This window comes from Tachysurus vachellii, chromosome 10 (genome assembly GCF_030014155.1).
Source record: "Tachysurus vachellii isolate PV-2020 chromosome 10, HZAU_Pvac_v1, whole genome shotgun sequence".
NCBI lineage: Eukaryota > Metazoa > Chordata > Actinopteri > Siluriformes > Bagridae > Tachysurus > Tachysurus vachellii.
Window position 1 is genome coordinate 16,963,691 of NC_083469.1, and position 27,797 is coordinate 16,991,487.

General features: G+C 36.8%; 4 protein-coding genes across 10 annotated transcripts in view; 2 read left to right on the forward strand and 2 right to left on the reverse strand.

Moving 5' to 3' along the window:
- Nucleotides 1–2,307, reverse strand: part of mideasb (mitotic deacetylase associated SANT domain protein b) — a 23,943-nt gene extending 21,636 nt beyond the window's left edge. Inside the window, exons 1-2 of one of the 3 annotated variants that reach the window (XM_060879982.1) lie at nucleotides 2,165–2,237; nucleotides 312–701 (exon numbers count right to left, since the gene is read on the reverse strand). The gene's annotated coding sequence lies outside the window, so the exon portion shown is untranslated. Of the gene's footprint in view, nucleotides 1–100; nucleotides 702–2,164 lie in introns of all 3 variants that reach the window. The other 2 variants (XM_060879980.1, XM_060879981.1) reach the window with 2 other exon arrangements.
- Nucleotides 2,308–3,409: 1,102 nt separating this feature from the next.
- Nucleotides 3,410–7,422, forward strand: ptgr2 (prostaglandin reductase 2). 3 transcript variants are annotated; one of them, XM_060879987.1, is made up of 9 exons: nucleotides 3,410–3,565; nucleotides 3,675–3,793; nucleotides 5,031–5,222; nucleotides 5,301–5,471; nucleotides 5,552–5,761; nucleotides 6,281–6,402; nucleotides 6,598–6,685; nucleotides 6,778–6,817; nucleotides 6,904–7,422. In XM_060879987.1, exons 1-9 carry the CDS (start codon nucleotides 3,526–3,528, stop codon nucleotides 6,966–6,968), a joined length of 1,047 nt encoding a protein of 348 aa, XP_060735970.1. In that variant the 5' UTR covers nucleotides 3,410–3,525; the 3' UTR covers nucleotides 6,969–7,422. The 3 variants fall into 3 exon arrangements, 2 of the variants coding, with proteins under 2 accessions (XP_060735970.1, XP_060735971.1); XM_060879988.1 differs by lacking the exons at nucleotides 3,410–3,565; nucleotides 3,675–3,793 and having other exon boundaries at nucleotides 5,083–5,222; nucleotides 5,353–5,471; XR_009649125.1 differs by lacking the exons at nucleotides 6,281–6,402; nucleotides 6,598–6,685; nucleotides 6,778–6,817; nucleotides 6,904–7,422 and having other exon boundaries at nucleotides 5,353–5,471; nucleotides 5,552–5,691.
- A 636-nt stretch (nucleotides 7,423–8,058) lies between these two features.
- On the reverse strand, nucleotides 8,059–20,413 carry tmem62 (transmembrane protein 62). 2 transcript variants are annotated; one of them, XM_060879984.1, is made up of 14 exons: nucleotides 19,933–20,413; nucleotides 19,212–19,323; nucleotides 18,974–19,111; nucleotides 18,139–18,184; nucleotides 16,858–16,999; nucleotides 16,660–16,784; nucleotides 16,077–16,199; nucleotides 14,595–14,750; nucleotides 14,226–14,385; nucleotides 13,278–13,391; nucleotides 12,081–12,165; nucleotides 11,893–11,988; nucleotides 10,684–10,802; nucleotides 8,059–9,959 (listed from the first exon to the last, which is right to left on the reverse strand). In XM_060879984.1, exons 1-14 carry the CDS (start codon nucleotides 20,125–20,127, stop codon nucleotides 9,651–9,653), a joined length of 1,920 nt encoding a protein of 639 aa, XP_060735967.1. In that variant the 5' UTR covers nucleotides 20,128–20,413; the 3' UTR covers nucleotides 8,059–9,650. The 2 variants fall into 2 exon arrangements, with proteins under 2 accessions (XP_060735967.1, XP_060735968.1); XM_060879985.1 differs by lacking the exon at nucleotides 8,059–9,959 and having other exon boundaries at nucleotides 12,068–12,165; nucleotides 19,933–20,411.
- A 420-nt stretch (nucleotides 20,414–20,833) lies between these two features.
- LOC132852658 (ras-related protein Rab-10-like) lies at nucleotides 20,834–27,562 on the forward strand. 2 transcript variants are annotated; one of them, XM_060879990.1, is made up of 7 exons: nucleotides 20,834–20,894; nucleotides 21,016–21,059; nucleotides 22,653–22,713; nucleotides 22,832–22,970; nucleotides 24,748–24,837; nucleotides 24,978–25,079; nucleotides 25,786–27,562. In XM_060879990.1, the coding sequence occupies exons 1-7, from the start codon at nucleotides 20,881–20,883 to the stop codon at nucleotides 25,867–25,869; spliced, it is 534 nt and encodes a 177-aa protein (XP_060735973.1). In that variant the 5' UTR covers nucleotides 20,834–20,880; the 3' UTR covers nucleotides 25,870–27,562. The 2 variants fall into 2 exon arrangements, with proteins under 2 accessions (XP_060735973.1, XP_060735972.1); XM_060879989.1 differs by lacking the exons at nucleotides 20,834–20,894; nucleotides 21,016–21,059 and adding an exon at nucleotides 21,748–22,464.
- The last annotated feature ends 235 nt before the right edge of the window (nucleotides 27,563–27,797 follow it).

Below are 27,797 nucleotides of genomic sequence, written 5' to 3' on the forward strand. Positions count from 1 at the left end.
CTAAGCGCGCAAGGGGTTTTGTAAAGTGGCCACCATTTTGCTAAACAGACCCATGATTTGGTCTGCACATGCTAAGATTGTTATTTAAAACGAATCTTACCGCTTTCTTCAGGGATCTCTGAAGGAAAAACTCCTGTGTGTCCATGCGCCAAGCAGGCAAAGCAATATCCCTGAAATGACTGCATGCACATCCAAGGTTGAGTCATGCAATGCTGACCTCACTCCTGTATTACTCAAGAGGTAGACTTTCACAAAGATAAAGAGGATTCTGTAGACAAATCGAATAGCTTCTATGCACAACAAAGAGTTACCCGAGATTGGAAAAGTGCACGTTGTTAGCGTTCATCTGCATAAACGTCTTCAGGCTTTTTAAGGCGCAGTCCATAAGCACTATCGAACAACACATTTCTGTTTCAGCTACAGTCTTGTGATCCTCCAGTCCAGTGGCCTCGCCTACTTCCGCTACCATATTAGGCCGTGACTTCCATGTGGGGCGCTGAGAGCGCAGCAAACGCGCCGGGGTCGTGCGGGAAATTCCGTCAGAGGGGAAAATGCGGTGTGGAAGCGTAAGTGAGGAACAAACTCTCCAAATATCTCTCTAGCCATCTAGAAATCCATGACTGTATATGATCGCCCCAGGCTTGTGTGAAGGAGTAAAAGAGTAAACAGTGAAAGGAGGTGGCCATAATCAACAGATTTTCCTGCAAAGCAAATGAAATCTCACTGTTTTTACAGCCAGAACTTCCTGTAAACCAATAGTTCTCTAAAATGGCATTTTTTTTTTAGAACCACTGGTTTGATTGATCACTTCAAATGAATGGGTTTATACAAGACTAGTAATGTTTCATTTTTTCACCTAACCAAAAAAAAAAAAAAAAAAAAACAGGAACATCAACAAAAAGGAATGCAATTTGAATACAACTTTAAATGAAGAAAATGTGCATATGTTTATATGATACAAAACTTTGCACACATATTTCCAGCGTAACTGGTTTGAATGCAAATACATATTGTCTCCATACAGTAAATCTGTAGGTTTCTGTGGAATCTTTTCTTCCACCAAATGGCTGCAAAACATTTGACAGCTAACAGCTAATATGCCCTTAACTGATTACTGATTACTTTTTGCAATGGCACGATTTTTTTCAAATACAACATTATTCTACACCAAAGATGTATTTACAGAACTTGAGTACGGATATGTTATGGGAGTTACATAAGCATAAACTACATCCTTCTAATACTTTAAAGCCCATGAAAACCCAAGTATCAGTAACCGTAACAAGCAGGTATTAAAATGTATTTACCATATTTTATTAAATCGTCTCATTTGAACTGAAAACAACAAATAAAGAGGATTTAAAAATCTGAGAACTGCTTACTAACATATTAGTGCTATATGTGTAGGCTATAGAGCAGTTCAGAACAACAGCTACAGACATGACCAAGCATGCTTGCCAAGAGAAAGGAGACACTGGGCCCCAATAGCCATGTGTCAAGAGTGTGTGCATGCTGTGGCTTAAAATAAAGTGCAAAGCCAACAAACATCCATTGCAGTGCTTCTATATACCGTGCTACGCTTCTTAAGCATATTAAGTGTGGGTAAGCCATCAAACCTAGGAAAATTCTTATTTATGTGCTCAGGTAATGAGATATTTTATATTGTGTAAAAGTTTTTCATGTGTTTATACAAATGCTAGAAAACTTCAGTCAAATCTCACCCACGTTCTAAACATATGCCACTACTTACTAGTTAAAATACTGCAAATTCCAAAATCACTACAAATAAAATATTGTGCATGCATAAAACTGAACAATCAGGATGGTATAAGAAAGTGACTGTAAGATAGTTACAGATAGCACGAGCTCCCCCTTTAGTAGAACAACCCCAGACGGGATTCCCCAAAAATAAAATGTATTGATTCTGAACATTAAAAAATAATAATAATTTTTTTGACAGCATACTTTGGTTCCCAGTGTAAGTTTTAGTCTGCAGGAAGCATTTACAGCAGCTTGGTCATGCACTTCTGTCATTTCAACAAGGAAACACCCAGTGCATTAGAAGCTCAATATCATCTCCCGACATTTTGCACCACTTTCACCTCGTCTCTTTTTCAAGAATGCATTTAAAATGAACATACAGGAAATAGGGTTATTACAGTACCTCAACATTTCACGTAGCACTTCTGTGGTACACTCTGCTTTATGAAGGCTGCTTTCAGGCGCGGAAAAAAACTTTCTAGCGTCACTTCCTAGTCTGTAATATGAGGACGTCGCTTTAAATCGGATATTGCCCTGAAAAAGGTTCTGATGTATTTTAAACATGCATGAACATATTGAAAACAATGCTTTGCAGTGCAGTCATTGCAATAACCAGTATATACATATATATATATGTTGCACTGATGGAGTGATTCAATGGCTTGTTGGTGTTAGATCCTTCACTGATCACCTATGCATGCATTTCCAAAAGGCATTTGGAGTTTTCTTATAAGATATATATTACATGGTTTCTGAAAGTGTAAAATTATACATAAACTCTTGAAACAGCCAACAGTTGATTGTTTACTTCACTGGAGATGAACCTTTATAATCTGGCACATCCAGATTAAGACATCTGACCTAAATACCGTACACCCCCTGGAATAATAATTCCGTGACCAATCAGAGGCAGCGTAGACCGTCACGTGATGTTCAAGGCGTCAAAGATCATTCATTAACTCTTAAGTGTTTAGGTATTTAACGTGTAGTGCTTCACGCGTGTGGGTGTGTGTTTGACGGAGGATTTTTACAATCAATTTAAACACACTCCCGGAATGTGCAGTATTGATCTAATGGCCTAAGACCTCATTTTGGACTGGGGTTGATTTCACATTATCACCTTGGTATTTACTTCCTAAACGACATTCTGAATATATGTCAGTAAAAAAAAATTAGTAAATTATCAGTCCTTTTGAATTAATTTGGAGAAAAGCAGAACAGGTGAACAGCTCTATCTCCCTGTTTGTCTGCAGTAACCACAGTCCTGCTCATGTCACTGCTCTACACACCCATGTTCTCTCAGGAAGGGCGGGGGTCCAAAACCTGTTCTGTGTCACATACTGTAAGGTGTTTTTTTTTGTTTGTTTGTTTTTTTAAATTAGATTACCTTTCTTGTATTAAATAAAACTTTTAATTAAACTAATTAAACAATTCTAAATACATGTGGTGTTTTATCCGCGTTGTATAATAATTTACATAAAAACTCATATATTATTTATATATATATAATATATATATATATATATATAGAGAGAGAGAGAGAGAGAGAGAGAGAGAGAGAGAGAGAGAGAGAGAGAGCTATATATTTTTTATTTATAACAAAAGAATGTTCCCGAACTTTTATTTTGAAATATCCGTTTCACCACGACCGGATGTTGACGATAAGCGAATATTTATTGTAACTAAACGAGGCCAAAGTTTCTTGTGGATATTATGTAACATTAACTATTTGCTTTGCTGTTTATTATTTATTTATTTATTAATATGTTAACAGTGCAAAGAGTTCTTTTATCCTCACGGCCAGGTAAGCAAGATTCTATATTGTTGGTGTTTGTATATTATGGGATACTTTATGTATTTATGTAAATGCACGTATTTACATACCTTAAATATTTCATTTTGTTTGTGTCAAGGAAAAAATGGCCATCCATCTCCTGATAACTTCCGTGTGGAGGACACGAGTTTGTGCACTGAGTTAAAACAGGGAGAAATCCTTGTCAGGACTCTGTATCTGTCTGTTGACCCCTATATGGTGAGAACAGAGACCTCTTTATTGATAATGACATTTAATCAAGGTGTCCACACTTTAAAAAAGAAAAAAAAAGAAAGGTCCAGGTTACATAGGACCAATCACCAAAAACCTTTCTTATGAATTATGCAAAATGCAAATTTATTTACCACAGGAATGCAATCTGTCTGTCTCTCTGTCTATAAAATTAATTTGTGATCCATTTTTGGGACAAATGACATTAAATGGCACTTTATCTAAGTACTCTTAAAGGCCCCATCTTAGCCTACATAATAACAATTCTTCTGGGAAGCCTTTCTGTTAGATTTTGGAGCGTGGCTGTGATGATTTGTGTTCATTCAGCCAACAAGAGCATTAGTGAGATCAGATACTGATGATACCGTTGGACACGGCGGCCTGGTGCACAGCTGGAATCCCAAAGGTGTTTAGACAGGTTGAGGTCAGGTAAAATTCTAGACATTTTTGACATTGTGCTTTGTGCACAGATACATTGTCATGGTGGAACATGTTGTGTCACTTAGTTCCAGTGAAGAGAAAATTGTAATCCTGCAGCAAATAATGGCATTCTTGACAATTGTGGGTTTCCAATTTTGTGGCAACAGTTTAGGGAAAAAACACATACAGGTGTGATGGTCAGGTTTCCACAAACATTTGCTATGTAACATATTTACAAAATAGAAACCAATGATTTACTTTTTTATGCTAAATACTAATTTCTATCAAAAACACATACAAAATGAAGCAGTGGCAATAAGCAGACTGAAACGGTTACAGATGAAATAACTCACTTTGATTGTTTGTAAATGTAGCCAAGAAGGAGTTTAAAGTATTGCAGGTAGGACAAGTAGGACATCCAATGATCAGTATTTTGATGGTCTTTTGGTAATGAAATAAGATTGCTAAAAAGAACTAAAAAGTCACCATATCTGTACACAAAGACTGTACATCAAAAATCTGCATATTTGTATTACATATTTTATATGTATCACAATATTAAATATATATGAAGATTGAAAAATGTCAAACTTCAGTTTGTTTCTATGAGGAACAATAGAATTTGATTGATAGTCAATACTTTTACATCACTAATATTTGAGTGTTATTTAGCATGATTTATGATGATAATTAATGTGTGTTGGGGCGAATAAAGTATGCAAATATTCACTAAATATGCTAGACCACTAAAACTGTGATTGTATACTACTTTATCTGGATTTGATTATTCTGATCACATGTTCAGCGTTGTCGCATGAATGACGATACGGGTGCTGATTATCTGCTACCATGGAGGCTTGAGGAGGTCATTGATGGAGGTGGAGTTGGTGTGGTGAAGGATAGCAAGAACACACAACTGGCCATTGGTGACATTGTCACCTCCTTCAACTGGCATTGGCAAACATATGATGTGATTGATGGCAGCTCTGTAGAGAAGGTATTCTTTAGTGTCAAAGACATATGCAAGATTTATGTGAGATTGTTTAGCAAAATTACGATTTTTTACCCCCGGTAGGTTGACCCCAGTATGGTTGATGGCCACTTGTCAAATGTTTTGGGGGCAGTAGGCATGCCTGGGCTCACTGCCCTGCTCGGTGTGAGAGAGAAAGGACACGTTATTCGCGGGGCTGGACAGACCATGGTGATCAGTGGAGCATCTGGAGCTTGTGGTTCACTCGCTGGACAGGTGATTCTTTTTAGAACTTGTCCCATTTATCATATAAACAGTTGACATGATATTTTTTAAATGTAATCTTGTGCTGTAAGATTGGTAGATTGGATGGCTGTGAAACAGTGGTTGGGATATGTGGATCAGATGAGAAATGCCAGACCCTGGTGTCTCAGCTCGGGTTCACAGCAGCTGTGAATTATAAGAAGGAAGACGTCTCAACAGCACTGAGGAACTGTTGTCCCAATGGAGTGGACATCTACTTTGACAATGTTGGGGGTCCTATTAGTGACACGGTCATATCACAGGTAGGAGTGTATGTTTCTATCATTGACCATAAATTAATAATTACTATAACGAATCTTATCATCAAATTACGGCAATTTTTACCTTGTATAAAAAAAACCTCTAAAGTTAAAAGATGAGCTAATACAGTCAGATGAGCTAATACAGTCATTGTGGCACTATGTTATAGAGCTCGAGGTGTTAAGCAGCAGTTATAATAGCATTATATCAGTGACAAATCACAGCATTTCTACAAATGATAGCATCACCTAAAGCAATGCTTTTGAATGACACCTAATCAGTGTTACACAGTTATTACACTAAAGTAAAAAAGTCATAATGTGAACAGTCCATGGTCTGAGAAATCATTAATACTAAAAATGTTCAGAAAGATAAATGAGTCCCCTTACATTGTGAACACCAAAAGCAATGACTGGCAGTAAGTTCCCTTTAAGGTCCACTTTAACAGAACAGAGTATGTCTCACACCAGTAGTAGTTTATGTGATGAGGGGTTTTTGCTTATCTTCCACTGGTATTCTAGATGAACAGTGGCAGTCATGTGATCTTGTGTGGGCAGATCTCTCAGTACAATAAAGACGTACCCTATCCGCCTCCACTGAGCAAGGAGACACAAGAAGCTCTGCGTTGCAAAAACATTATCAGGTACAAACCCAGCTGATGGTTTCACACACAGCAAACAGCCACTAATTAGTATCAGAGCTCCTGGTCTTTTGGATCAAAGAAGATCATTCAGTGTCACCTAAGCAGCACAACATTTTTGTAAATATCAGATCCTGGTATTTATCGTCCACTAGTTTGTGTTGCTTTTCTAACCTGGACCGTGTTTGCTTTATATAGGGACAGATTTATGGTTCTGAACTACATGAATAAACATAAAGAAGGTCTGGAGCTGCTGAGCCGGTGGGTGAAGACCGGGCAAGTTAAAGTAAGATGGCTGACTTATTGCTGGCAAATATTTACACACAGGAGTATGTGGAGGTGCTGCAGAAATTATTCTCTCTTTCATTTTCACTTCAGGTGTTAGAAACTGTAGCGAATGGAATTGAAAACATGGGGGGTAAGTGCCCAATCACATCTGCTTAATATCATAATTACTTTGTGAATATTACATTCTTATTCAACCGTGTACAACATTTATTACAGTGTCCTTTTGCTCTATGATGACTGGAGGCAACATCGGGAAGCAAATCGTTAAAATTTCAGATTGAGCCACCTCTAGCCTGCTGTTTTTCCCCCCACAAGCAGCCTTGTATGTCTTGTATGTATATAGAGAACATGATGAGCATGGTGTGCTGTGGTGGATGCTGTCTTGAATGGTTCACATGAAGGGCAGTTTCACTTAAAGTGCAATAACTGAGCTGTTTTTTTTTTTTTCCTGGAAAACATGTCACTAAAATATTTTTTTACCCTGTCACTAATCACACTGAGAACATTGCTGTTTTAATAAAATAATAATAAAAAGGTTGTAAATAAAATAAAAATAAAATAATAAAAAGGTTGTTTATGCCTCAAAAGTAACTTAGTTAATGGATTTAATGTGGAATTATAGCAATTATCTTCTAAGGGTTTACCAGAAATATTTCCAAGTATACACAACCGTGTGTATAACCGGTACCTTTGATGAAAATGACTTATAAGTAATAAAATTAGAAGGTATTAAAATTTGCGTGCTTTCTTTTTGTTTATTTTTGTCAAAAAAGTTGAGTCAAATCCTGTTAAGTCAATGCTTGCATTCTGCTTGACCAGTGAGAACAAAGACTCGCCCAGCAATCAGTGTGTAATCAAATTTCCACTTCTTTAGCAGCAAACTTTAGCATTTAAGGAACATCTTGTTGTTCTACATACAATCAATATGCATCAAATAATTATAAAAGTATATGCTTTCAAATAAATTCTTTTCAAGTAATGTCAGTTAACCACAACTGTAAATGAATAAACCCAGAGTTATGTATTGGGCTAAATAAATATACCTGAACTCCCAACCCCAGACAAAAAAAAAAGAAACAGTTTGTAAATCCTTCACATTGATTGATAATCTAGAATCATTACATTCCTAAGAGACCTGAACTGAGGTGCAGGTCATCAAAATACAAATCAACAAAAGCACTCAAATAAAATCTACCACATGTGGATTATACGGTAAAAACATATTCAACATGAACACTAATATTATTTCAACTTTTAGCTCCTTCTGTACAACATTTTGTTATGCATTGATCATGTTGTTTGGATTGTTTTCCTTAGTTTTCCAAAGCGTGTTGATCAAATCCAGCTGAAGTGCAGAATGAATGCTTTAAAAAAAATCCTTGGAAGTTCAGTCTACACTTAAATGAGCTCTAGTGCATAAACACACTGCTGATTGTCTTTTCCTGCAACTTGATCATTGAAGCAAACCTGCATACAGTTTATCTTCACTTATTTTGATAAAACACTGTCTATTAAGAGAGATCAGGGATCACTTCCAGTATACAATAAATAAAGCATCTATGGTATATTATGTCTAGTACAGTATACAGCTCAAGTACTCCAATACCTTGTCCATAGATTTTAGACCAGTTTGTATTATAGACCATTTTATTCTTTGCTAGTCTAAAATAAAATAAATGATGTTCATGAGGTTGACATATATAGTCCTTCACTAATGATTTGAAACCCAAAACAAGCAATCTACATCACTCTGTATATGTTCTGATGAGGAAATTTGATCAAAGCAGAAACCATGAAATCATGTTAACATTAGTGGTGTAACATAATTCACTATATGTATGTCATTTGTGCTCTAGCCAGTTGTATTTTTGTATTTAAAGTAGGCGTGGCCTAAGTTGCACCTTTTTTCTATTTTGATATTTATTTTTAATCAAGAAAGAGTTTGTCACCAATTTTTTTATCCCTGTTCACACATTTCTAGAGAATGTTGTTGGCCTGTTGTTCTGTTTTACAAAATATATGACTAAATATACTAGAAGCCTGATTTATCCACTGCGATCCTGACCAGGCAGTTACTAAGAACAAAGTAAAGAACAGACAAATGAATGAATGCCAGCATGAAAGTGAAAACCTCCTGTTGACATTAGACCACACATCTAGTCTCAACTTGATATTATGAAACCCTTGCTTTACAAAATGTTGTACTGTTCAGAAGGTTGTGAGTTTGAATCCCAGGACTGAAAATATACCATGAATCGCCACGAGTCACCACAGCGGATCATATCCATATGTAATTTTGATCTGCATATTCGATTTGGGCAACCTATCCATTTTAATATGGACTTGTATTTCTTTCATAATAATAGCGAGTCTCTTATCCGGGACTGTATTTGTACATGTTTAGAACATAACGTCTGTTCATTCTGAATAATCTTTAGAAGAAATCATGTGAATAAACAGAAAAGAAAAAACTTTAACAACCTCAGTGCTGACATCCATATGTCCAAGCAGCAGAACCAAAGTCACTCTCTACGTTCAGGATTTTTTTTTTCAACCAAACTATTGCTCTCTTAATGAAATGATATTACGATTGTCGGTTAAGCAGTAACGCAGGTCAAATAGTCTCAACACTCATCCACAAATCTGTATTTTTTCTAACTGATTAAATATTTTGGGCTGGCAGTGGAGCAAGGCAATTTATACCATTTAGGGTTGATTTGCTGACATTTTTCAGCGTAATCCCCTGGAAAAAGAAGTGGCCTTAGATCAGTGTTAAAGTAAATAGACCAAAATGCCCATTCTTTAGTAGTACATCTTCTCTCCAGCTCTCCAATTATGATAGAAACAATTCCATAATGTAATGATTGTGTAGGTAAATAAATAGAAAGGGAACAATTTGGCAAACAAATGTGCAGAACAGTAATAGGTTTAAATTGTGCATGAAAAACTGGTCAGTTTTGCTGCTACGAGTTGCTCTTCTTAGTGAGATATGGAACTGGTTCCCTCCAAACCTTGTAAATGAGCAGCAGACCCATCAGCAGAGCCCAGGTACGCACCGGAGACAGGAAGAAAGCCAACAGGCCATAGCACTCCAGCAGGAAGTAGCAGGAGTATGCCTGCCAGATGAATAGAAGCAGCATTACCACGTGTACAATCAGAGTCCTCCAGTGGGATATCGGCCTACAAAAGTGCGAGTAGAAAGAGCTGCCACTGCAGCGCTGGTGCACACTCCAGCAGAGGTAGCATGTCAGAGGCATGTTGAAGAAGATCAACTGTAGATGTTCATAAAGAAAAACAAAAACACATGAGATTGGGGTTTTACACATTTAAAGCACAGGATCTGAATCAGGTCCCTGGAGAACCTGTGTATACTACACAGTTTACACATAAGTGGATATTAAAGGCTGATTAGTTGAATTGGGACTGTTGAAGCAGGACAAGGGATGCTCCAGGACCAGGTTTAGGAACATGTGTCTTTGTATATAAAGCTAATATAAGCAGAAACACTGACTTACTGCCTACCTCAAATTAGACGGTAGTAAGACCCTACAAATGTTATGTACCAATGCCAGCACAAGGCTAGCTATAGGACACTGAGGTTAAAGTCTACTGTGATAACACTGAGAAGTACAAAGTTTTTTCCTCTAGGTTCCCTGTACGCAGTTTCTGGATATGTCTCATTCCTCTCCATGTCCAGAACAAAGTGAATTAAATTCCATTTTAATGAAACCACAGCCCAAATACACACACATCATAGGTTAGAACACCTGAAAGTTTATGCAAGAGGGAAGGCTTTCTGAATTCACTGGCAACCTGATTGCCTGACTTTTGAATGTTGTTATTCCAGTGTTTTTTTTCTCTCATTTACTAACCGTGGGTCCACACAGAGGTTTTTTGTTTGTTTGTTTTTAAATCAAAGCAGATACTTTATTGACAGTTGCTTGAAATGTGAGAACTTCACCAAATATTACAGAATTTTGCTTTTATAACTCTTACCTGCATCACACCCACAGCATAGGTCAGACCACCCTCAAGAAAATGTCCACCCACGAACACACCGAAAGAAAAGCAAACTCCGCTGTGTCCGTCAATCACCTCCCCAATGAACCACGGCCCTGTGAAAGACCAGGTAAAGCAAGTTTAATACAGAAACGCACACTAAACAAAATATATAGCTATGGATGTGCTGTAATCTTACTATATAGATTTACATTCACACCATTTGGCATATACGTAACATCTTTCTGAACCACATCATTTACAGATAGCATCAGTGAATATGCACTTTAATTCATGTGTGTTTAATCTACAACATCTGCAATAATTTATATAATTTAGTGCATCCAACCGTGTGCTTCTCAACAAACAGCATCAAAACGCAGAATTTTTAAATCTGTTTGGTCAGAAGCTGTTGGTTTATTTCCATAACAGTAGCAGCTCTGACAAAAAGTGCTAGTGAATTCAAATCACAGGTTTATATTACCATGCTTCTTCTAACACTTAATCATTGCTATAGTAACAGCTAATTCACACCGACTTCATAAAGCAGACGCTCCACACAATACAAGACTTTTTCACAGATTTAATAATTCATGCTGTTACTTAAATGAAACGTATAATCATTTTGTTTGTGAGGCTTCTGTAAGGAGCTTATTTAACATTTATGAATAGGAGTCCTGGTTCTGTCGAGTGTTGTGTAACAGTTTGGTGTTTCATAACACTCAGTAAGTTTTCCAACACGAAGGAGATTTCCGGGCAGAGGACAGGTCACTTTTATATTTCTCTGTAAGATGTGTTTATTAACTCTTAGTAACTTCAACAGAGAGAAAACACTTGTCTAATTAAAAACACTAATGAACATGAAAACAAAAACAAACTCACTCTGTGAATCGAGGGGCACGATTTTCAGGATCTTTACAATTTTCACACAGAGATGTGCTAACCTTGTAACTCTACCCTGAATCAAACAAACTTCATTAGCCTTTGGCTGTGTTATTTTGCTATGTGTGTATATATCTGCATGTGTGTCTCTGTGGTTCAGCTCAAGCCTTATCTCTAAATTTCTGTTGCCAAGACAGAACCTGATATCGTGTCTAATTCGCTCCAAGGTACGTAAGAAATACTTCACTGAACATTTTTCATGATTTCTGGAGAGATCTGCCAAAAAAAACAGTGGAAGTGTAAATGTAAAGAGGTTTAACAAACCTAATGCTGTACACAGATTAAACAGCAGCAAGGTGTAGTAGAAAGCGTCGATCTTGCTGACAAGTTGTATGGACAGAAAGGCCTGAGAGAGCAACCCTGAAAAGACAGTGTGTATGTGGCATAGTATTCACTGTAGACTGGTTTAATTTTTTTTTTTTCTTTTTGTCATATTTACCACTGAGCCGCACCTCGGGCCGTGGGAATGTGCATGAATCTGAAGGCAACCAGGATGCCCACGTTCACCAACACGGCTACTAGAAAAATGATCTTTGCCTAAAAGAACACAAAAACGCACAGACTTACACAGTCTTACATCAAATAAGTTCTTGGCTGTCCTTCTTTATCAGGTCCACTTTATTCCTCACTCTCTAAAGCTAAGCTAATACATCATACACATATTATACTTATCTCAGAGATCTCCAGAGATCTTATTTAACCCAAATCATCATATGGACATCATAACAGGCTTATTACTGCCTCTTTTTCACAGCACAACAAAACATGCATGAAAATGTACCTTAGTGCAAGAACTTTAATGCAAATCTGCATTATAGATCATAGAATAAAACCCTTCACTAGTGTACTTTTCCCATGTAATTATTTCCCAGCTGAATAATAACAATAACAGCAAAGTCACCAGAATACTCCTGGCCTGTTGGTTATGATGCTGTGCAGCAAATCTTCAAATGCAGAATAAATCAATAACATTCATGTGAACTCTTGTGAACACCGCCAGTTGCTCGGTATCCAGTATAGCAGGTCACAGTGGGGATTTCTGATGGATGATGGACATGACCAGTGACCAAACTGCTTGGGATGGGACCTCATCAGCAATCACTTATTTACAAATCACGCCTCACATGCATAATAAACTGCATCCTATTCTTTATCTTCCCCAATGCTGCAGTTGGGAGTGTAGCTGGCAATTGATGAATCACAAGAGTTCAGTCACGTTGCTGGATGTACTTTTATTGGCTGCAACTCATTCTCTAAATTTGAGATCCACCTTCAAGGCAAGTGGCCACCAAAAGAGAGACTAGTGTCCTTGTTAACCATAAAAGCACATGAAGCACACAACTGAATATATAAAAGCTGACACACTGATTTGCAAAGCATATGATACTCTTGCAAGTGTATCGCAGTCTTTAAGAGATTCAGTGGTCTTAGGCATCTGAAAGGTAGTGTTCCTATGAGAGCACTATGAGCTCTATAGCAACGAGGCATGGGAATTCATAGGTAAAGTGATACAAATGAGATGACAACTAAGCATAAACATATGGGATATAAACAAACCCCAAATGAAGCTACATATTAATTGTAAGAAGAGGAGGAATCGACATAGCAAGCTATATATTGTTTTTATTAGTATGTTTTATTATTATTACCTGGATGTAGTGGTCATTGAGGAGAATGAAAGATTGTAGGAAGCCAAAGCTGGGTGTGAGGTCCTTCTGCATGGTAAACAGTTGTTTGTGTACCTTGGTTTGGCCTGCCAAATTCTTACACACAAGCAAACAGAGGAAGAAAATGATTAATAAAACATCAAGAAAATGCTGACAATGTGTGTTTAAATCCCCATAATCTACTAGAAATTAGTATTCAACAAAGGTTCTCTCTCTCTCTCTCTCTCTCTCTCTCTCTCTCTCTCTCTCTCTCTCTCTCTCTCTCTTTCACACACCCACCCACACACACACAAACACACACGTGCACAGACACACACGCTCCACTTAACGCTAACTAAGCAAAAAATATTGCACAATACTATACAGCAATTTATCTATTTATCTAAGTCGTCCTGCTCTCTTGTGTTAATACCGTAAAAAGTGTTTCTAAATTATGTATGTATTAATATTTTTATCAGTACGCAGGTGTACCAGTCTGCCGGCAGAATAGAGATTAACTTATCGGACATTTTCAATCTGTCTACATAAATAAATTATTTTACTGCCACAAATCTGATATGAAATTAATCTATCATCTATCTATCTATCCGTCTGTCTCTCTGGCTGTCTGTCTGTCATCTATCTATCTATCTATCTATCTATCTATCTATCTATCTATCTATCTATCTATCTATCTATCTATCTATCTGTCTGTCTGTCTGTCTGTCTGATATCTATCTATCTATCTATCTATCTATCTATCTATCTATCTATCTATCTATCTATCTATCTAAAAACAGAGATACTTATGAAATAATACAAATTCTTAAATCCCCTAGTATCTGTGGAGAGTGTCATAAAATTCAGTGCTGAACATGGAAACCCCAAAACAGGCTCAAATTCCATTTTCTGGTCTCTGGAAAAAGAAAAAACTGAACGGCTTTCACTAACTTCTGCTTTTACTGTGATAGAATGCAGTCCGGTGGAGTAGACTTTAGGGTCCCAGCGCAGCACATACAGAGGTCCCCCTACACACTCTGCTTTCCCCAGGACCTCTCCATCCACATTCACATATACTGCTGTAACCGGAGTATCTGAAAATACCAGGATCCTGCAGAGCACAAAAGACACAGCACAAAACAACAGTCAGCACTTACTGTTGTAAAACCATCCACATGAACCATGGAACTAACATGGAACAGTAACAGGTAAGCTGAACTGTATAAAGTGTAAAGTAAAGTGTGTAAAGTAACAGTGAATGGCTGATGATGGCCATCAGTGATGCTTTAGGACTTGAGACGACACACACGTAGGAGACACCTGATATGTGTGGAGCTGTAGATACGACCCAGAGGCTCCACTCCTGGATGCAGATACTGAGCATCTTTGGGGTTGGTGATGATAACTGCTGGCCAGTCCCCAAAAGTCAGGTCTGAGAAACTCAAGAGGTCGTGGTCAAAGGCCAGGATCCTGTATCTGATTACAAGAACACATTTGACAAGAACAAATTTTATATCGTATATAAACAGCCTATCTGCAAATATACCAGTAAATCATCATTTTTTTTGTACTGCTGTTATTTAAAATGTGATTAAATGTTCCAGTTGTGTTTAAAAACATTTAAATGAGGTTTATATGAACAAACTTGTTCTTGTAGAGTTATTATTTCTGTAGTAACATACATGGTCCAAATAATGCAAGTCCAAGAAATGGATTAAAATATGTATTGTTATTTAACAAAAACATATTTGGTCATCGCTTTGTTATGGTAAGTAAGTTTTCTGCCACTGGAATATATTCAGGATAAAGAACATTTTGCTTTCCAGTTTCTATAACAGGACAAGCTGCTTTTTGGATTATTAACACCCAAAGAAAGAAGAAAACAGGTTGTGTAAAGGGGGATGGGAGGGTTGTGTTGTAATACTGATCTCCAGGTTCTTCACCCAACTGAAGTATGTTAGATTGTACTTTTGTATAGTATACAGTGAGCTTTGTGCTCCATGGTTTTATTCCAATAATGATGTACCAAAGTATTTTCCAATAATGATGTATCTCTTTCTATTATGTAAACAAAGACAGCAATATATCGATATATATATCTGGATATAACATGACAGACACATATGCTGCCTTTAAGTGCAAAAAGTTTGTGATTTGATGAATCTCGATGGATAACATTTGATTATCGCATTAAAAAAATCAAAACATCTGCTCAAGACTGCTCAATTTGCTTCAGGGTTGTCTTTTATAAGTGTAGCAGTCACTAATATTGCAGAATGTGAGTGTGGCCTGTCCAGCCAAACAAGATCCTAGGCAAATGTAAACACACATAGTTACCTTTGTTTTAACTGTGTTTAAGCAGGTGGTCAAAAATCTTTTACATATTTTGCATACCAAATTGCTTGTTAAAGAGAATTCTTTTTGTATTGAACGGTGTTCCTTGTTTGCTAGCATAAACACGAAATAAAAAGAATAGCCTAAAAATAGAATAATAAGAGCTTGAAATGTAAGATCCTAGAATTTAAGACTGCAGCATGCACAGAAACACAGATAACAACAAAAAGTGAAGATCATGTAATCTTTTGTCTAAGGTTTAATATAAAGTGAATAGCTATGTACATCATTTAGAAATCCGATATTAATGCAGGATGCCAGAAACAGACTTGACAGAAAGGCTAATAAATAAATTTCTGCACAGCACAATGCACTATTTTCTGCTGAGTGGACCATCTGGATCACTGTGTGTTTGTATGTGTGTGTGTGTGTGTGTGTGTTTTCACTGCTGGTGCATGCTGGTCTTACCTGCGGTTGTCCATCCAGTCTCCCAGCTCCAGCTCTAGTGTTCCTGCTGAGTGTCTGCTATGGAGGACAGGCATCAGACCACCCAGCGTGTGCAAGTGCCCACAGAGATACGCCACTGCCTCACTGCAATCATGTCACACACACACACAAACACACACACACATGCGGCTACCTATTAACATCACTGGATTCAGTTCAGCATGAACAAATAAAGAAAGGAGCAAAAGATACAACAAAATTCAAGACATAACAATAAATACAACATTAAAACAACTACAAATACATATAGGGTAGTATATGACTGAATATCTCAGACCACTTCCAACATGGCTGTACTCAAAGTTATTTATTAGTGCTGTAAATTCAACACAAGTTTAAAATGTTTCTGTAAGTTCTTCCTTGTTTTTCATTAAAATGAAAATCTTTTTTTCTGGCTCGGCTCTAACGTGAGGAACAAGAAGTCCTTTTAACATTCTGATAACATTTCTTGCATTAATGGCTGAACAGTTAGTCAGTTAGTTAGTTAGTTATTTCCTAAACTACAAGTTCACTCATCCAGAAAATCATCAGTCTCTTCCCTCACCTCATCAGGGCTCTGACCCCAGGCAGAGGGGAGATAATCGTGGAGGTGGTATAGTGTCCGAACCAGATGGTCTGATTGCTGCTCTGACTCTCCTGCCTAAAGGTCGCCAGCATGTCAATTTGAGTCTGTGGACCAGAAGATCATCATCAGAAAAAAGATTTGAAGCTGGTATACATCTTTATTACAGTACAAACCTACCTGATTAAGTATTCCAAAAAAGTTGTAGGGACGCTTAGGCCCAGGAGTGAGCGTGGCATCAGCACATATAAAGGAATAGTTGCCAAAGGGGGTGCTGTGTACATAATGGAAGGAGCCAAGCTTCTGGTTGGCAGAATACTTCCTAAACACCAAACAAAGTGAGTTACAAATGAGGGATAATGTTGTGGTTTCTATAACACAGAACATTCTATGGCTAATACAAATAATAATAAGCTTCAAATAATCTAAACCTAAAAAATAAATAGATATTTGTTTTGTTTTATATATTTTTTTATATGTATAAGGTAACACACATAAAGGCAAAGCTGGTAAAGCTTTCTGGGAATAGAGGTTTAGCTTCAGTGTCAGTGCTGTGTAACAGTAAGATGTAAGGTTTCTACTGGAAAGAGTCACCAGGACAGAGACGAAAGAGGATGGGACTGTGTACAGTATAACTTATACAGCATAAGGCGCTGACAGGATGTTACTTATTAGGCAGATGTTGAACAACCTTTAAATAAATGTAAGAAAATGTTTAATTTTATTAAACTTTATATTTATTAAAATTAAACATTTTCTTACATTTATTTATTTTAGAAAATCAGCTATATGGCTGGTAAAAGTAGCTCTAATAACATACATTATTTCGCCAAAGGTTTGTGGACACCTCATCAACACACCAATATGTCCTTTTTAAACGTCATGTTCCATACTTAGTCCTTTCTTTATTGTTTTAATAACCTCCATTCTTCTATGAAGGCTTTCCACAGGATGATACTAGTGTTGACGAAGAGGTCTGGGGTGCAGACATTGTTCTCATTCATCCTAAAGGAGTTTGCTGATCAGTGAGGCTGAGGTCAGGGTTGTTGTTCAGTGAGATTAAGCCTTTGTGCAGAACACTCAAGTTCTTCCAAATCAGCTTGGGTAAACTATGCCTTCATAGATCCCACTTTGTTCACAAGGGCATTGTCATGCTGGAGCGTGTTTGGAAAGAATTTTAGAATTTCAATTCAGTTGTATGTATCAAACTACAGAAATACTCACATGATTGTAACCGTCAGGTGTCCACAAACCTTTGGCCATACAGTGTATTACACCAGCTGATTGTTCATTATTTTCCCTATAACACACCCTACTGTGTTTACTGTGCTTTTACTCAGTCCAATAAATTGTGTTTCTATATCTATGACATTCACTTAACTTGAGTTCAGCCATTTAGAACACTAACTAAAACTATCACGCTATCATGTTACGAATAACAGCGAGAAGATTGGCACAGACCTGTAATAATTGTTTACGCTGTCCAGAGATAGAATATTGAAGGCGTCTGAGGAGAAAAGAAGACACAGAAGACATTTTAGAGTATATTTTCATGAAGCACAGAAAGAAGATAGAAGATCACTGGACTAATGAGAGTTCTTGTCTGGAAGATGGTAATGCAATACCAATTACAATGTCTGTGGGGAAATGGTCGGGATGGATACAAGGAAAAGCACAGTCAAGCCCTAATAGAGCTGAGCTCATGAGGGTGGTCCCTAAATGCTCAGTCTTATCAACTGTTAATATGTTCAATAGAACAAAATAAAATTATTAATTAAATGAACAAAATATTTAAACTAGTAATTATGTTTCAGACAGACTGAATGTTGTGTATGAAAATTTGTCATTTATTCTGTTGTAATAATCACAACTGAGGAATAACAACCAGTTTTTAAGCCAATAATTAAGGAAATGAAATGTCCTAAAGTTCTTTGAGGCTGGTGATTGAAACTGGAACATTAACATCATGTTTATAAATATAGTATAACAAAACTAACCAAATTCTCATGCTCATAATTTCTGCTAAAAATTTCTTTAACAACAAATTTAATATATACAAATTCATAACAGTTGTTATTCACCCCATGTTTATGAACAACCCATAATCTTTTAATCGGTGGATTCAAGCAGGAATGACAACAATGTTATTATTAACGAAAATGTTTCATCTAATATTATAGTTATATAATGTGTTGTCTTATTTATATAATATCTTTGTCTCAACTTGCTGCCTAATTACTAAATCACGTGAACAGGAGTCAAATATACATAAATGTAAAATAAAAAAATGACTCACCATGGTTTCCTCGAATGTCTATCCATTTTGTGCGCTCCAGCACTCGAGATTTCTTTAGGACATTGTGATAGGCCTGCCACTCCACCTCGTGCTGAAGAGAGCCAACTTTATTCTCTGTCTTTGCATCTGTTAAGTCCCCTGGTAAATATTGGTTAAAAGGCACATCAGTCTACCAGATTGTAACCAATGTAACAAGTCACAACAATAATCAGTGTCTGACGGTGCAAAATTGTCTCACCTGTGGCAAGTACGAGAGCTGGTTCAATGACCGCAATAGTCTCTGTGCAGAACTTTTCAAAGTCCGGGACTCGTCTTGGATCACGGAAGCGACTTATATGAATGTCTGATACCTACAAACAGCGTCAAACAGAAATTTACTATACAAAACTTTACAGAAAATAATTAGGTTGTTTATTGAACAATGTTTAAGTAACAGAACATTGTGTAGATCCTCCATTCTCCAAGATAGTAAAGTAATATTTTAACAGCATTATTTCAGTAAATCTATATTCAATATGTTCATCAACTAAAAGGTTCATTTATAATAATAAAGAAGCTTTATTATTTATTATAAAGATGTATTTTCCATTTACTAATCGATCTAAAGCAGGATGCAGCTTTTGACTATCAAGAGTTCCCCAGTTTGACCTCTGGTTTCAGATGTTTCCCCCAAGTCTGCATTGGGTTTCTTCCTGGTTCTATGGTTTCAAGAACAAACATGGATGGATGGATGGATGGATGGATGGATGGATGGATGGATGAATAAATGAACTAAGTTTATAGGATCATTTAAACAGATAAAGAAACCCATGCATCCTTTATCTGAAGTGGCTGCTTGGGATCTCCATTTAATCTCCATTAAAAAGCTACATCCAGAAAGGAAATGTTAATATCATCATTTAGAAAAAAGATAAGTAAGAAAGTAACTATATTTGAACACTCGACTCGTAGAGACTCACCTGCACAAACCAGAAGATGTTGTCCAGCTCTGCACCTGGAAAAGGTGCCTCGCGTTTCTTCTTAACATCTCCGCGGTCTGACTGCGTTAAACTCAGCTTAGGGTGCCGGGTGGTGTCGTAACTGTCCATCACCCAGGAAGTAAAACACGCCAGCACCAAGCCGGTAACAAGCAGGACAGTAAACAGCCGGAGCATCCTGACAGCAGCACAGTTCCTGCACAGCGCGACCACAAGTCAAACTCTACCCCGAAAATCACTGGGAACGCTGGCCCTGGCCTGTCTGAGGCTACTAGTTAATTAATAACTGCAAGGTAAAAAAATCTCGGCTGTTCAGTGTCGGTGAGGCGGAGGGCAAAAGCGTGATCACCGCTTACAGCTCACACTTCCTCCTTTGTGGAGTTTAAACTGAAACCACTGATCATCATCATCACCGTCATTACGCACTGGTGAGACGCGTCACTCTGAAACAGTGACTTCCGTAAAGCGGAAATAGACTCTGACTAAAGTAGAGCTTATTATTTAAAAAAATAAATAAATAATAAAATAAATAAATAGATAAATAAATAAATAAATATGCAAAGGAACAAAACAAAATGAACATGCAAAAGAGTATAATTCTACACAGGATTAATATAAAATACTTTTTGTTATTTAGTAGCTATTTTAAATGTATTTTGTCTTATGTATTTTGAACACATGGGCATAAATAGACAAATCAGTGCAAGTGCATATAATATATATATATATATATATATATATATATATATATATATATATATATATATATATATATATATATATATACAGTATAAGAGTGTGTGTGTGTGTGCCCTGCGATGGGTTGGCACTCCGTCCAGGGTGTATCCTGTCTTGATGCCCGATGACGCCTGAGGGAGCTGACGCCACAGGCTCCCCGTGACCCGAGGTAGTTCGGATAAGCGGTAGAAAATGAGTGAGAGAGAGTGAGTATATATATATATTTAAAGTACCAGTTTAAAGCTGATTCTGAATGTTTGACCCACAAATATGTCCGCGCATGCGCAGTAGTTGTTTACTCTCTGCCTGTCACTGATTCATGCCTAGTGTTGTGGTGCAAACAGATCAGGTGCTGTTGGTGCTATTCATACGTGAGTGACTACAGTCTGTTCACTTCTGTATTAATAAAGGTAATAATCTGAATGTCAGACAATTTATTTAGATTTTTTTAGACCATGAAATGTGTAGTATTTCCAACAATGTTCTGGTACTGAGCTTTGTGTCACCATTATAGGACTGTGAACAAACAAATACTTGACTCTTTGTGAAATGTGATGAAACCTTTGCAGTATTCTTCAGTGACTCATTGTGTATAGAGTCTTATGCAAGATTTTTATTTTATTACAAAGCTTCACTACCGCTTAATTAAACCATATATGTTGGTTTTCTACTACCCACTTGAGAAGGTTCTTTATTTGAGTAAAATGGACACACAGAGAGATTAACTCTGTCCTGATAGTGCAAAATTATAACAGCAAAATATTGTTGTAACTCTAGCTGACACAAATGAGTCCCTCAGCCTCAAACTTTAATAAAACAAAACAAACACTACTGTGACTTTAATAAAACAAAACAAACACTACTGTGAATGACATTAACAACACAAGGAGATTAGACGCTATAGTTGGCTATAATGTGTTATAGGTGCCACAATTTATTTATTACATTTTTATTTATTTATTTATAATGTATATCATTTTATGAATATTTTTTTTCAACCCATTGTAAAATGTAACAACAAAATCTATTATTAAATGCATAGGTCCTATCATATAAGTCATCTTGACAAATTGACAAAATAAAAGCTGTAATTTAAGAAGCTTACACTTGCTCGGTGCAGCTGAAACTGCGTCGTAAAACGTAATAAGATATACGCATGCGCGTCAATGAGGCGCATGCGCAGAGGAAATTGGGCAGGATACGGATCGGGTTTAATACTCCCGGCCAAAAGTGTCTGCGCATGCGCAGTGGCGTCTTTTTTTCCGTGGCGTATGACGAGTTCCGTAAAGTCGTAACTGTTTTAGACGCAAATACGTGGTTTTGTCGTTGCCCTTTAACATCGTTTACGTTTGTAATTTTTTTCGTATTGTTCCCGTGTCATGAGGTTGTAGGTAAGCTGTCTAGTAAGTTAATTTAATCGCGCTGAGCCGTGTGCCATTTAGTTGCTAATAGCTAATAGCAGCTACTGTAGCTAAGAAACTTTGACAGTTAGGGAGTTCGCAAGCTGTATATTTATTAGCAAACTTAGCTAGTATGAGCTGCTGTTTGTGAAAATATTCATTTAAGTTCGAGTATCAGAAAGTTGGACCTCTTGCTTTTCGCTTAGACTAGTTTATTGAAGGAGTGTCAGCTTTAAAGCTACATGCCAAATGGCCAAGAAGACCTATGATTTGCTCTTTAAACTTCTGCTTATTGGAGATTCGGGAGTTGGCAAAACCTGTGTGTTGTTTCGGTTTTCGGATGACGCGTTTAACACCACGTTTATCTCAACAATCGGTAAGAATCTTATACATAATCAGTTAATTAATTTATTAGCTAACCTTAAGAAAGCACGTAGTAACCTAAAAGCTCCTCCACTGTTTATAAACTGTCTTTAAAACTGTCTTAAACACAGGGAATAGATGTAAAAAGTATGAAAAAATAGTCATGTTTATGTAGTAACCTTTTATAATGTAACTTTCCAGGAATAGATTTTAAAATCAAGACCCTTGAACTAAATGGCAAGAGGATCAAACTTCAAATATGGTAAGTTATAAGTACTGGATGATGTCTTGTGTGTCAACAACAAAAAAGCTCACTTTGAATACAAATACAGATTTATAAACTTGTGATGGCTTATGTGATGGTAATTCTTTCATTTCAGGGACACAGCTGGACAGGAGCGCTTTCACACCATCACAACCTCTTACTACAGAGGAGCCATGGGGATCCTGCTGGTGTATGACATTACCAACGCTAAAAGCTTTGAGAACATCAGCAAATGGCTACGGAACATAGAGGAGGTGGGATTTTGTCCATCTAGGTATATCTTATGTGGTAACATGAGGGTTGATTAGTAAGATTTTTCAGTGTACATTTGCATTTCTGTGGGGAATGGCTCTGCCTGTTATTGCTCAAGAAATTACACAATAACCTGTAAAACCTTCCTTGATGGAAACCCAGTCATCTCACATAATGTAATTGATATTTTTGCAATATGGTGCCTCAGGGTGATTCCTCTAGTGGGAACTGCCACATTGCTTTACATGAACATTATGTACTTATTTTTATGAGATGAAAAAGGCAAACATTACAACAGTGTGACATTACACAGTTGATATAATTGTTATGCTTTTAGCTAGATAAGAACATAGTTGTCAGTATAAGCAAAATCATCTAATTGTCATCAGACTGAAAGTAAGGATTTCATTTTAGCTGTCAGCCGTGTAGGTGAAAGGTTTACACTCCACTAGATGATGCTGTTGCTCAGGATACAAACTTTTTTTTCCCTGGGGTAACATTATAACATTAAACAAAGTAGACATTATAAGCATAACAGTTTAAAAATAAAAGGCAGCAGAATTCTAGATAAATTATTGTTTACAGATTAAAATAAATCTTAATTCAATATAAGATCACATATGGAATAATAGCATTTAATTGGAGTAATGCTCTGCTCTAACTGCTTGTAATGAGAGGGCTGGGGGCAGGAGGTGTACATCTCGCATGTCTCATCTCAGCTATTCCATCCAACCTAGATTGCTACACTGGTTTAATGCACACAAGGACACTTAACCCTACATCTCAAAAATATGCTAGCAAATGGCTGGTTCTGTTGGTGTAGTTAGACTCACATAGCATGTGACGTAAATATAACATTTATGAATAAAGATCATTACACACCGTAAGCATGGCGTATTAAATTCTGTGCTTTTTGCACTTATTTAGTGAATACAGTGTGCAGATAAATGTAAAAAATTTTAAACCTGCATTACAACTGTACAGTATATGCTTACATAAAGTTTATTAATAAATGCGAATTTTTTACTTCTGTTTTAATCAGCACTCAGTGTGTGCTACTGCTGTAGGCTCAAAACAGAAATACCATATGTGTACTGTTGTATATGCACTCTAAAATAGCATGAGTGTTGTATTTTGTAGTGTTTTTGCCCAAAACCCAAATAGCAAAAAATTTTTGCTGTAAAGGCCACTTTGATAACATGACAGCATGTAGGAAGCAGGACCAGATGTTAAATTGGCTTAAATGAAGGGGCAGATTAAATAATCAAATAGGATAATGGTGTATTGTTGATGATGAAAGCAATAATAATCTAAAAGTTGAAATTTATAGTAACTGTAACTGTAACTAATAGTAAGTCAAAATATCCATTAGTATCCATTGAACTACATGATGAATAATGGTTTATGTCATCTTAGGTGTATAGTAGGCTGCAGTAATGAGTCCTAAACCATTTTCAGTTCCAACATCAAAAAAATGTTTTTGCATCAGCCATTATAACATTTTTATAGTCTTTTGTGTCTTTTATAGTCTTTTATCACAAACTTTGTGATAATCCCTCCCAGTCCGGAAGACCCAAATACATCATCCCTGTACTATCAATAAATCCAAATACTGTGAAATATAATAAAATACAAGGTATAAATAATGCAGCAGAAACAGTGAGGTGAAAGAGCATAAATTTATTAAAGATGCAAAGCTTTTTCTTTCTTCAAGCATAATTGTTTAATGTTTTTAATGCTGACGACATTTTTTAATGTATACTGTACTTATTCTCCTAGCATGCAAATGAGGATGTGGAAAGAATGCTGCTTGGTAACAAGTGCGATATGGAGAACATGCGTGTGGTGCCTAAAGCAAAGGGAGAGCAGGTAAATTCCCATGAGTGAATAAATATCTTTTTCTTCATGGGTTTTCTATACACCTAGCACAGCTGAGGCTTAAAGGGTGAATTTTAGGGATTTGATTCAGATTTACTTACTCCTGTTCTTTTTTTCTTGTTCGTATTCAGATTGCTGCAGAGCACAACATCCGCTTCTTTGAAACGAGCGCAAAAGCGAACATCAACATTGAGCAAGCATTTCTCATGCTTGCTGAGGACATTTTGCAAAAGGTGAGTCCTATAAAGCAGTCTGTCAAACGGTTTCAGAAGAAAAAAAAAGATTTGTGTTTAACAGAAAATTCCAACTTATTCTATATGGCCAGAAGTAGACAGACACCTGACAATCACACCCATATATGCTTTTTTTAATGACCTTTTGCTGTTATAATCATTTCTACTCTTCTATTAAGGCTTTCCACTAGATTATGGCGCATGTCTCTGGAGATTTGTTTTCAATCAGCTATAAGAGCATTAGTGAGATCAGGCACTGATGTTGGTTGAGGAGGTCTGGGGTGCAGCCGGTGTTTCAGTTCACCTTTAAGGTGTTCAGTGGCGTTGAGGTCCGGGCTCTGTGCAGGATACTTGGGTTTTCTACTCCAGCCTTAACATGCTATGTTCTAATGCTGCATGGGCATCGTCATGCTGGTATTGGTTTGGGCCTCTCAGTTCCACTGAAGCGAAATTTTAATGCTACAGCATACAAAGGCATTCTGTACAATTGTGTTCCTCCAACTTTATGACAATAACTTGGAGAAGGTCCACATATAGGTGTGATGCTCAAGTGTCTTCATACCTTTGGCTATATAGTTTGTTAGGCATACAGTTTAAATGTGTGCAGTATTATTCACATTTATATTAGTAAAGTTGGCATAATAAGGTAATAATTAAGGGTTGTGTTTTTCACCACTGTACGCTACGCTTTCTCTTTTTGCTCTAGACCCCTGGAAAGGAGCCTACTAACGAAAACGTCGATATAAACAACAAAAGCAGCTCTGCAGGAGGGCTCAGGTGTTGCAGTTGAATAGAGGTTTCACTGCTTTGCTTCCAAAAAACCTCACACCATTTACAATGCACAAGATACGATCTCTTACAACTAGGTTATCCTAAATGCCCGTTATGCTGGACAAGACCTTTACTTTTCACTGTACTTTAACTATCCAACCCATGTAAAAACCCGACCTAAAACCCATTTCCCTTAATAATATCCAATCAATCAGGACTTTTGTTACTTTTAGTGACGATCTGATGACAGCACTGTGTACAGGGAAACCATGTGAAATAATCCCACACTTATTGAGAAATACAAAAGGGACACGCAACACTTTTAACCTTCAAAGTGATGCTGAATTCTGATTGTGCCTTAATGCCGTTTAGAAATACGAGAGCTTAGTTTATTGCACAGTTCTTAGAAAGTGTTTGAATTACTGAACTGTGAATGAGTGTTTTGTGACACTTCCCCTTAGAACATTCAAGGTTGTGCCTTATGACCCGCTGCAACGAATTTAAACTGTCCAAGACTGTTCTGTTATTCCACAGTGTCATGTTTTCACACAGCCAGCGCATGCACAATGCCTGTAAAGACTGGCTTTTATCGTCATGCTCTTTATTGTATTAATAACATACATGGCAGTTAGCCTAAAGAGTCAGTGTAAGTTATCACATTAAAAAAAAAAAACACTTCAGCCCTAATTGTTTGATTCCTAAGTACTGAGTTATTTTCCTTTAAGGATGAGTTCTAAGTAACTTTATGCACTTGTTTGACGAACAAATGCTGCTCAGTCCCACTTTTGTTTGATCTGTCAGATTCTGCACTTTAGGGGCTATATGCTGAACATGTCAGTCCCAGATGCAAAGGTCTTTATGGGATATGTGTGATTTTAGGCTTACGAAACGATCAATGCCTATTACCATGTTTATTTAAATTGCTGCTCTTTGGGGTTTTTTTGTTCCTTTCTAGGAAGTTGGAGTGTGAAGCATGCGTCACTTCCCTGTCCTTTCCAGCATTAATTTTTAATTAGAATTTAATAGACAATTGCTGTGAGGTTGCACAGGACTTTTTTGATGATGGTGTGGGGAAGTTCTCAGTACACTCGTATTTCCAAGCAGTGATTTATGTATACTAACCATACAGGTATTTCAACATGTAAAATCGTTTGGTTATTAGTGAAATTTTGTCACCTTTAACTGATCTTTTGGGTGGATTTTTCTACATTTCTTCTTAATATTCTCCCAAACAGGCATTACTAGTATTCAGTAAGTGTTGACTGGTGCATCTTGGCTTTCTCTCTAAATCTAATTAACAGCTTTATTATTATAACTTCTTACTTATATATTTAGCACTTTTTTACTGTGGAATTTAAGTACACTAGTTCATAGCAAGATGACTTGAAAACTAGTTGTGAAGGTGGACATTGGCTGCTCTGAATCAAAACATGGGATCAAACCTGTGGCTTGGCTAGTAAATACATACACGTAGTGTTTTAAAGGTCTAAACTGAGGATGGCCAGTGTCCACCTTTATGACCTTGAACTGACCTTGGTTTACATTTGAATAATTGATTCTGTAATAATGGAAAGTCATTGAATAAAATGTTTCTTGAACTAGAAGACTTAATAGCATGGCATTTTTCTGCTGACAGAATTGTGTATAGTTAAAATTTATGGGTATTGGATGGTAGTTTCGTAGTGCAATAAACTTACTTTTCGAAAACAGAACTGTGTTTTATTTATTTGGGTTGCCAAAATTAAGGGCTGTGCTGTGTTGGAGTACAGGAAGTGGTCTTTCTGCACTAATTAAAGGATTTAACAAACTATACAACAGGTAATGCCTTATAGAGCACAGCAGAGAACAGAAATGACTTGCTGTACAGTGCTGCACAGGAAAATAGACTGATATTTACTAGAGACCTGGAAGATATTTAGTAGAAAATACATATTTAAGAAAAGCACA

What these genes read in the sequence shown, in the direction of transcription:
- ptgr2 (XM_060879987.1), top strand. Translation starts at nt 3,526, where the DNA reads ATGTTAACAGTGCAAAGAGTTCTTTTATCCTCACGGCCAG. An exon ending in GTGACACGGTCATATCACAG is followed by an intron (nt 5,762 to 6,280) that starts GTAGGAGTGTAT and finishes CTGGTATTCTAG; the next exon opens with ATGAACAGTGGCAGTCATGT. An exon ending in CGTTGCAAAAACATTATCAG is followed by an intron (nt 6,403 to 6,597) that starts GTACAAACCCAG and finishes TGCTTTATATAG; the next exon opens with GGACAGATTTATGGTTCTGA.
- tmem62 (XM_060879984.1), bottom strand. Translation starts at nt 20,127, where the DNA reads ATGCTCCGGCTGTTTACTGTCCTGCTTGTTACCGGCTTGGTGCTGGCG. An exon ending in TACAGCTCCACACATATCAG is followed by an intron (nt 14,386 to 14,594) that starts GTGTCTCCTACG and finishes TGTGCTCTGCAG; the next exon opens with GATCCTGGTATTTTCAGATA. An exon ending in ATGCTGTGGGTGTGATGCAG is followed by an intron (nt 9,960 to 10,683) that starts GTAAGAGTTATA and finishes GAACATCTACAG; the next exon opens with TTGATCTTCTTCAACATGCC.
- LOC132852658 (XM_060879989.1), top strand. Translation starts at nt 22,338, where the DNA reads ATGGCCAAGAAGACCTATGATTTGCTCTTTAAACTTCTGCTTATTGGA. An exon ending in CTAAAGCAAAGGGAGAGCAG is followed by an intron (nt 24,838 to 24,977) that starts GTAAATTCCCAT and finishes GTTCGTATTCAG; the next exon opens with ATTGCTGCAGAGCACAACAT. An exon ending in CTGAGGACATTTTGCAAAAG is followed by an intron (nt 25,080 to 25,785) that starts GTGAGTCCTATA and finishes TTTTTGCTCTAG; the next exon opens with ACCCCTGGAAAGGAGCCTAC.